The sequence below is a fragment of the Sinocyclocheilus grahami genome, unplaced genomic scaffold (genome assembly GCF_001515645.1).
Source record: "Sinocyclocheilus grahami isolate Dianchi unplaced genomic scaffold, SAMN03320097.WGS_v1.1 scaffold767.1, whole genome shotgun sequence".
In the NCBI taxonomy this organism is placed as follows: Eukaryota; Metazoa; Chordata; class Actinopteri; order Cypriniformes; family Cyprinidae; genus Sinocyclocheilus; species Sinocyclocheilus grahami.
Window position 1 is genome coordinate 5185 of NW_015505946.1, and position 8230 is coordinate 13414.

General features: G+C 36.7%; 1 protein-coding gene across 5 annotated transcripts in view; it reads right to left on the bottom strand.

Moving 5' to 3' along the window:
- Positions 1–1941: 1941 nt before the first annotated feature.
- The window catches only part of LOC107561326 (centrosomal protein of 95 kDa), a 197192-nt gene continuing 190903 nt past the window's right edge, over positions 1942–8230 (bottom strand). For 4 of the 5 annotated variants that reach the window (XM_016245749.1, XM_016245748.1, XM_016245747.1 and 1 more), the window contains 2 exons: positions 2960–3031; positions 1943–2721 (listed from right to left, as the gene is read on the bottom strand). In XM_016245749.1, the coding sequence (XP_016101235.1) occupies positions 2545–2721; positions 2960–3031 (249 nt within the window). In that variant the 3' untranslated portion in view covers positions 1943–2544. Of the gene's footprint in view, positions 2722–2959; positions 3032–8230 lie in introns of all 5 variants that reach the window. The other variant, XM_016245750.1, reaches the window with a different exon arrangement.

Genomic DNA, 8230 nt, shown 5'->3' on the forward strand with positions numbered 1-8230 from the left:
CCCTCAGGAGAGTGGACGCTCCATCTGCAAACGGTTCAGAAAATCTGGGAGATCTTCGGCGAGGCCGAGGGAGACCTCTTCGCCTCAGAAGACAACTCTCACTGCCAAAGTCTATGTGGCGGCTATAGCGGCCTCTCATGTCCCTATTGAGGGCCAATCAGTGGGCAGAAATAGCGTGGTCATCTGCTTCCTGAAGGGTGCAAGGAGGCTGAATCCGCCTCGTCCCCCTACTGTCCCTTCATGGTACCTGCCCACTGTGCTGAGGGCCCTGAAGGGCCCCGCTTTTGAGCCACTACAAGCCGCCAACATTAGGTCTCTATCGCTAAAGACTGCTCTGCTTCTAGCACTAGCATCAGTAAAGCGAATAGGAGACCTGCAGGCGCTCTCAATTAGCCCTGCCTGTCTGGAATTCGGGCCTAACGACTCTAAAGTCGTCCTGAAACCGGGGCACGGTTACGTACCTAAAGTGCTCCCCACTCCGTTCAGAGCACAGGTCATTACGCTCTCCGCGCTTCCTCCTTCCACATTTGCGAGGTTTTATAACCTGGAAGATTCTTTCCGCTTGAAATGACACACGCTGCATAAACAGACATGACAGAGAGCCCTTGGCCGTGCTGCGCCCAAGTTCTCTGGTATTGTTTACCTGTTAGCTCTCGACCCCTGGGTGTCGAAGTTACGGGTATACTCTGAAACGATTAACCAGGCTGGGTGTGACCTAGAAAGCTCAGCCCGCTTTAGGCTTGGGTTATTGTTGACTTCTCTATAAGCATTGGTTGCTTATAGAAGTTATACTTTTAGTCATTCCATTACATTAGCACGGCATGATTGGACTGTTCCCATATGTGTCTAGCAAGACGCAGTACGAGTGAAGTATCGAAAGGGAACGTACTCGGTTACTGATGTAACCTCGGTTCCCTGAGATACAGGAACAAGTACTGCATTGCTGGCTGTGCTATGTAGCTGCACCTAGTAGTAGTTTCAGAAAATGTAAACATTTATTACAGCAAACTTTTTTATGTCAAGCTGGGGCAACCGGAGTTCAGTCGACTCCAACCTTTGGAAATGACTCTTTTCAAGAGTCCCAGCCCCGCTACATATTTCCATGCAGGAACACAGAATATTTGCATCCCAGTGCTAGATCCGCTAGAGCCGTTTAATCTGACATATGCAGCTTGTGTACATGATAGCTGGGTTTGGGGGACTGAACTACAGCAGCTGATACAGAAAATCAGCAGCCTAATAAATAGTGACTGACAAAGACTGGCACAAGTATTTTGTATTTTGAAATTTTGTAAATTTAAAAGTAATTAAATACAAATTACTTTAGATTAAAAAAGGCTTTAAAATACAAAATACGAAATAGTATTTTGTATTTCAAATACGTATTTTAAATAAATGTATCTGAAATACTGCCCATACCTGCCTTTGAGTGGAGTTCCTGTGATGCCCAGTGATGAGAGGGCGGACAGAAATTTCTGATGATTTACGTTGTCAAAGGCAGCAGATAGATCCAGCAGAATGAGAACTAATGATTTGGGATCAGCTTTCGCAATCTGCAGAGCTTCAGTGACCAACTGTAATGCAGGATTGGAGACCCTTGGTCTACAGACATTCACACTAAATTCTTGCTGGACAAATGTTGGTGTGATGTCTAATATATATTCTGTCAAGAATCCCCAAATCAGTTACTTCATCCAAATACTTTTTATTTAACATAAATAATTATAAATATTTCCATTTTGGCCTAATATTTTCCCATACATCAGAGACTGATTGTTTATATGTAAATTAATTTTGGGTTACAGTGTAACTATGCATTTAAGTACTGAGTAATATTAATTAACTACATGTACTTATTATAAGGTTAGGGTTTGGCTTACGGTTAATTGCATGTAATTATGCATAATTAATTGTTATTATAATAGTAAGTAAATACAACATGTGTAACAAGGACACTTTAAAACAAAGTGTTACCAAATTCTGTTTATAAAAACACTTAATTCATAAAATTAGAGATTTAATAAATAGTCATGGCATTCATTTAAGTGTTTTGACAATGAACGTAGAACAATGTTTAGTTTGATGTGAAAACCAAAATACAATTATGATTTGTGTTGTTACTAGACACTAGTTAACTTCTGAAGCACATTCAAGGTGGGAAATCATTACAGGCATTTCAGAAATAAGGTCAAGGAGAATGGAAGTCTCATTAAAAAGTTCATCAAAGGGAAATGTGATTGCCCATGCTGTCCTATAGAACAAGCTTACAGTCCAAAAACTTTCCAACATAAACTGGTGAAACCTGATACAAGATCAACTTCTGGGAAACAATATTAAATATTAATATTGATACAAATATTTAATATTAAATTCAATATTAAAAACTATTACAGTAATGTTAATGTTTTAAAAGTACTATGCAAGTACATCTCATTTCACACATTCAATTTCATCTACTTATTTTCAAGGTAATCTACCTAAAGATTAATGCATGTAAGAGATGCATTGGAGATCAATATCAATCACAGCTTAACTGGCTAGTGATTACTGCAGACAGCTGGTGGTGTACTGGAAAGATGCCATCTGTACACGCTTCTGTAAGCGTTCCACATCCAAGTCTCTGAAATAATTATTTTCGTCATTCTGAATGATGACCTTCTGCAGCTCGCCAATCTCTTTCTCCGTCTTATTTCTTAACTCTCTTTTCATTTTCTGCAGAGCCTGTTAGAAATGCATACTTTTAGAACAAATTATTTAAGAGGGGAAAAAAATTACAGATTTATGTATACATACAGTACATATAACAAATATATCAGTTATACATGCGCTATATTATATATTGGATCTCTCTCTCACACACACACACACACACACACACACACATATATATGTATACATACATATATATTTATATTACGCAAAGGGGTATTCATGGTACATGGAGTCAGCACACACTCACCTTTTCCTGTGCTTTCTTACGAATTTGTATGTCCTGCCTTTCATGGGCTAAGGTTTCGGCCAATAAAGAAAACTGCAACAGGACAAAAAGTACTTGATACATTGTATGAACTACAATACAGGGCCAACATAATTTGAATCAAAGCACTAAATAAGTGAAAATGACAATATAGCCCTAAGCAGTAATCATCGGGGTCCAAGGATCTATGACCCATGCGGATAATTAGCGATCCAATTGAATGTTGAATCCAGTTGTATTTTATGATGTGGTTTTTACAACAAAGTTTATCTTGAATCTTCACTGATAGGGTTTGATGAAACAGCAACACACAGGTGTCAAAAAAAGCAATGAACTTCCAAAAGAAATCACTCCCTTTAGATTAAAAGAGAAGCCCCCCCCCAAAACAAAAACCAACAAAATAACAACAACCCTTTCGTCTGTTGTAAGATATGTGATTATAATATATGTGGTGAATATGTGGTCATAGGATGTCATAGTACAATTTCAAATGAATGTGAAAATATAATTTGCAGTTCAAATCTATATCTAAAGCATTATTCTTAAGATTCTTTTTATTTTAAATCATTCATTATTTCTATTATATGTGTGGCCTTCTAACCTCTTAAACTGTTTTTCTGTAAGGACCACTATCGTCAAAGATGATTGACAATTAGCATACAATTTGGATTGGCAGCATGGTTCTGTTCTGGGCAAGAACTTCCTGGAGCGCAGCGATAGAGCAGACTCTTAATTTTGCAGAAATGAAACTAAAACCAAGAAAACACTTTTAATTAATACACTATGTAATATTTTTGGACAAATTATAATATAGTATAATACTGCAGTGCAGAAATACTAAAGAGGTAGTTCCAGTCATTTTGCTCACTGTTCTAAATTAATGTTTTAACTTTTAAACATTTGTAACCTGTTACAGTTGCATACAGAGTGAGGCAGCTATTCTAAACACTTCGTATTTACCTTTCTTTGCTAAATGGATGATTTTTGCGTGTCACTTAACGTATTTGGTGATTATGACAATTGTGATAAATGGGCCGATGCACAAGATACACTGGACGAACTGGAAATGATCATGTTAAATGAGAAATGTAACGAAAAACTGCACAAGGAATTTACACCAGCAGAGCCTGGAGGGCCATTGTACTTAAGAGTTTAGCTTCAACCCCAATTAAGCACACCTTAACCGGCTAATCAAGATCTAACTAAACCAGGGGTGCTAAAACTCGATCCTGGAGGGCCGTTGTCCAGCAGAGTTTAGCTCCAACCCCAATTAGACACACCTGAACCAGGTGTTGCTGGAAAACAGAGATCTTTTATCAATCAACTCATCACCGTTAACCCACTGCACCTGCCGCTTGACTCCACCCAAGAGAGAAAAAAAAGAACACAAACAAATCGGACTAGTTTCGTGGGCTAGTTTACAGGCTAGCAGAAGTCGATGACGGAACCCATTAACATAATCCATCTACTTCATGGGTTTCGCTCCAACACTGTAAAATCCAATAGTTTACCTTACTTAGATATAATTAGTTATCTTTACTTAGTTGTTATACTTACTCGGTTTTATTAAGTAATAGCTAATTTTAAGGTGAATAAAACAACTTACTTGCTGCAATGAGTAACTCTTACTTAAAATATTCAAGTTGCCACAACAAAACCGATGACATTAATACACCAGTGAGAGGCAGGAGTGTGCTAATGTGTTGCTAATGTGCAACAAAACAACAGAAGAAGAAGTACGGAAGGTTAGAGAGCATACGCAACAAGCAACGTTTTTTGAATTTGTGCACCGAATTTGCTGAGGCTGCTTGCATTTTTACCACTGGACAAAGACTGATTACTTCAATACAATAATAATAAGGTAAGTTATTATTAAAAATAAATTGTCAATGTATCTTTCTGTGTGCTGCTAATTTTAACTGACTAACCTTGTCAGCAGTGTTAGCTAACAGATACCAAAGATCTTTGCTATTCTGCTGTTAGAAAAAAGACTGTAGAAATACAGAATTTGTGGCGTATTTTGGTCAATTTAAGACGTTTTTTTTTTTACGTAGCTAGTTAAAAAATAAAAAGTCAGAGGTACAATTCAAGAACATGCAAAAAGTCCTCAAGATGAGCTCACAGTAGGTTTTAAAGTCAATCTTTATGTGCCACTGATAATTAATTGTTTACTATAATCTTTTGCAGTTTTAACTCTATAATTTTATAACACTGAGGCTTTGGTCACTTAAGTTATTTTTAAGTTAACCATGTTATTGTCAATATTTTTAATACATCACAATCATAGTCATTACGTGATCACACATTTAAGGTTTAAACTGAATGAGCTCTTTGTCTTGCAGTAATTATTTATTTGCTCTGTTGAAACACTTACTACTGTAATACAGAGGAAATGCTGCTTTTCAACTGGTTTTATGACTGAGGCCTCAAGTAGATATGTATAGAAGTTTTCTTTCTTGTAAAGTATGCAAATATCAAGGAATGAATGTGTCTGTAATCTACAATTCACAACAATAGTGGAACTTGCCTTTAACTGAATAATTGTCATATTTAGGATGTAGCATCTGCGTAGAATCATGCATGATCTTTGGGTTTTATAGCTTAAGAGACCATTTTAGCTTTTGACATTTGCATATAAATTACAGTCCTGGTCATAGATGTTACACTTATATGGGTGCTAAATGTCAAATGGTTCCCCCCCACTATCAAAGAGATGCTAAACAGTTTCACCACTCTCGTTTTCCCTTTGGAGTTTCAAACACATTCCAAAGAGTCGTAAATGACCCCCGGGGCCAGGCACAATGGGCCTGGCTGACCAAGCAAACAAACAAACACACACCCGTAAATACCTTTTACTCTATTATACTCTACAAATATATCTGGTATATTGCATATGTTGTTTGTACGTTTCCCTATTAGATTAGCTGAGTTACCACTCGTTATTTGTATTAGTTAAAGCCCTAAACACTGATATTCAGGTGTATGGATGTATCTTTGGTTTAATCGATTCTAAAGGTCTCTTTCTTGGTATCAATATTATCTGCTCTTTATTCCTCAAACAATGATGTACAGTATGTGATTGTGAAACGCATCATACGATTTGTACTATATTTTGGGTTAAAACTACAGAAATTCCAGACCGGCCATAAAACATGCAAATGGGCCATAAAGGGAAACAAAGGAAACTTCTCCCGCTCAAAAATTCACGCCTGGTATTGGCCAGTTCACCCAGAATAGGAACCCTCAAAAGTGATTAGCCCGAAATAATCTTTGCTCAGAAACCCTCTTCGTTTGAGACAACACCTTTCCAAGACTCAAGACTTTCCTCTTGAGTTTTTATTTTCCGGCAGTTTTTACCTTCAAGTAACTTTATTCGCTGTGGACTTTTCCTTCTTCAGAAGAACCAGAAGTAAAACTTCCAGCTCATTCCTAACGAACTCAAAGACATCCGTTGTCTACCGCATCAGGACTCTTGTTCAGCGATCGAAACCAATGCAAGTAACCGTTTACAATTATTTCGATGCGTGTTTAAGTCTCAGCCCCTTTTAAGGTGATTTTTGATTCTCTGATGTTTCTCAAAGGTTGTCTAAAATTGATGTGAAATGCTGCCATTATTTTACTTTCCTCTCTTTTCCTTACTTTGTTTCATTCTGTGTATGTGTTTTGCTTAGTTATGTTAGATATAGTTTCATTTATTAAATCCCTTATATTCACAACTGATTGTCTCTGTTTGCTGCTCACAATTCGAAGTCAATGAATGTTTGAACCCTTGCTACATTTGCTAAATTACTGCTAGCACTGCATAAAGAAGGACAGTTTATTCTTCCTTGGCCAGGAAAATAATCGTTCCTTGAATTGATAAATGATTATATTGTCTGCTCAGTGGACGGACAGATCAAATAATTGTAATATTGATTCTGCTACAGTTAATTCGAAGATATAATCTAAATATTTATTATGAATCATAACCAGTTATAATTAGTCATAAATATTTCACCTTTAAGCTGATTTACTACAGTTTTGGTGGAGAATGCGGGCACATTCAAACTTGGTTTGTGAGCAAACCGTATCAATTTATGTGTTTTTATATTATGCGTGCTTGGCGTGAGAAGTCGCAGCGCGAACTCACTCTTTTGGATTGGATGGTTAAAAGCCACCTCCAGTATTGTATTTTAACAGCCTCTATTTGTCTAACATTTAGTCACTGTTAATTGTTAAAGTAAACTGCAATTCATAATATTAAAATTGTTCTCTAAAGATGAAGAAACTTTACAGTACATTTTAATATTATCAAAATCTCCTGTTGGAATGAAGAAATCTTCCTGCATTGCGATAAAGATAGATTTGAGCGATGCTCCTCTTATCATCTTTTAAAGGCGTTATTTTGATTGTATCCTAGATTGAAGTCATTGGATATTCCAATTCATTCAACTATGATCTTTAACCATCAGAGTAGCTATCTAATGCGTGCCTAATGCAGATTGGATCAGAACACTGCGAGCCAGTAGACTGATTGAAATGTAAATGGGACCTTTTAAAACCTTGATCAAGTGAAATTTGCATAACAGCGAAGATACCCTGTTGTTCATAGTGTTTATTTGTGTACTGGCAGCGAAGAAATCCTGCCACACACATCATTGTGCAGTTAAGTTGCACAAATTGTAGAATCTGTTGGGATTTGAGTCTCAGTGTTCTTGTGATTTAGCTGCAGTAAATTCCGTTAGAATGAGAATAGTCTCACACTAAACGCTATCAGTTTAAGCACGATTGGAGTTAAGGCACAGTACCTTAAACTAACACTAGAGGGCAGGCTGTTTAAGTATCTAACACTTCTTGAACTCCTACCTTCCTGTTTTCACCTTGTGTGTGGGTGCACCCACTCCCCCTTGTGGGCATTCTCTGCTAGGTTGACTTGGTACTCTAATTTGTTTGATTTTAGTTTCCCTTCTGCTTCATTGGTCATTATCATTCTAGCCATTCTAGTTACCTGCAGATTCATTTTTAATTTTATTTATTAATTTATTTTCATTTCTTATTTCTGTATTAGATTTTCATATCCAGTACTATTTTTGTTTTACTTTATTATCCTTTATTACTTTTATAACTTGTTTGTTTTGTTCCCTTTTTTAAGTTTAATTTAATCAGGGTTCTCTCCCCCTTTTCTCTCACTTTACCACTCACTTATTTAAATTGTTTAAACTGTGTTTGAATTTAAAGTTAATTTCTGTATTCTAGCCATTTTTGTTCACCTAC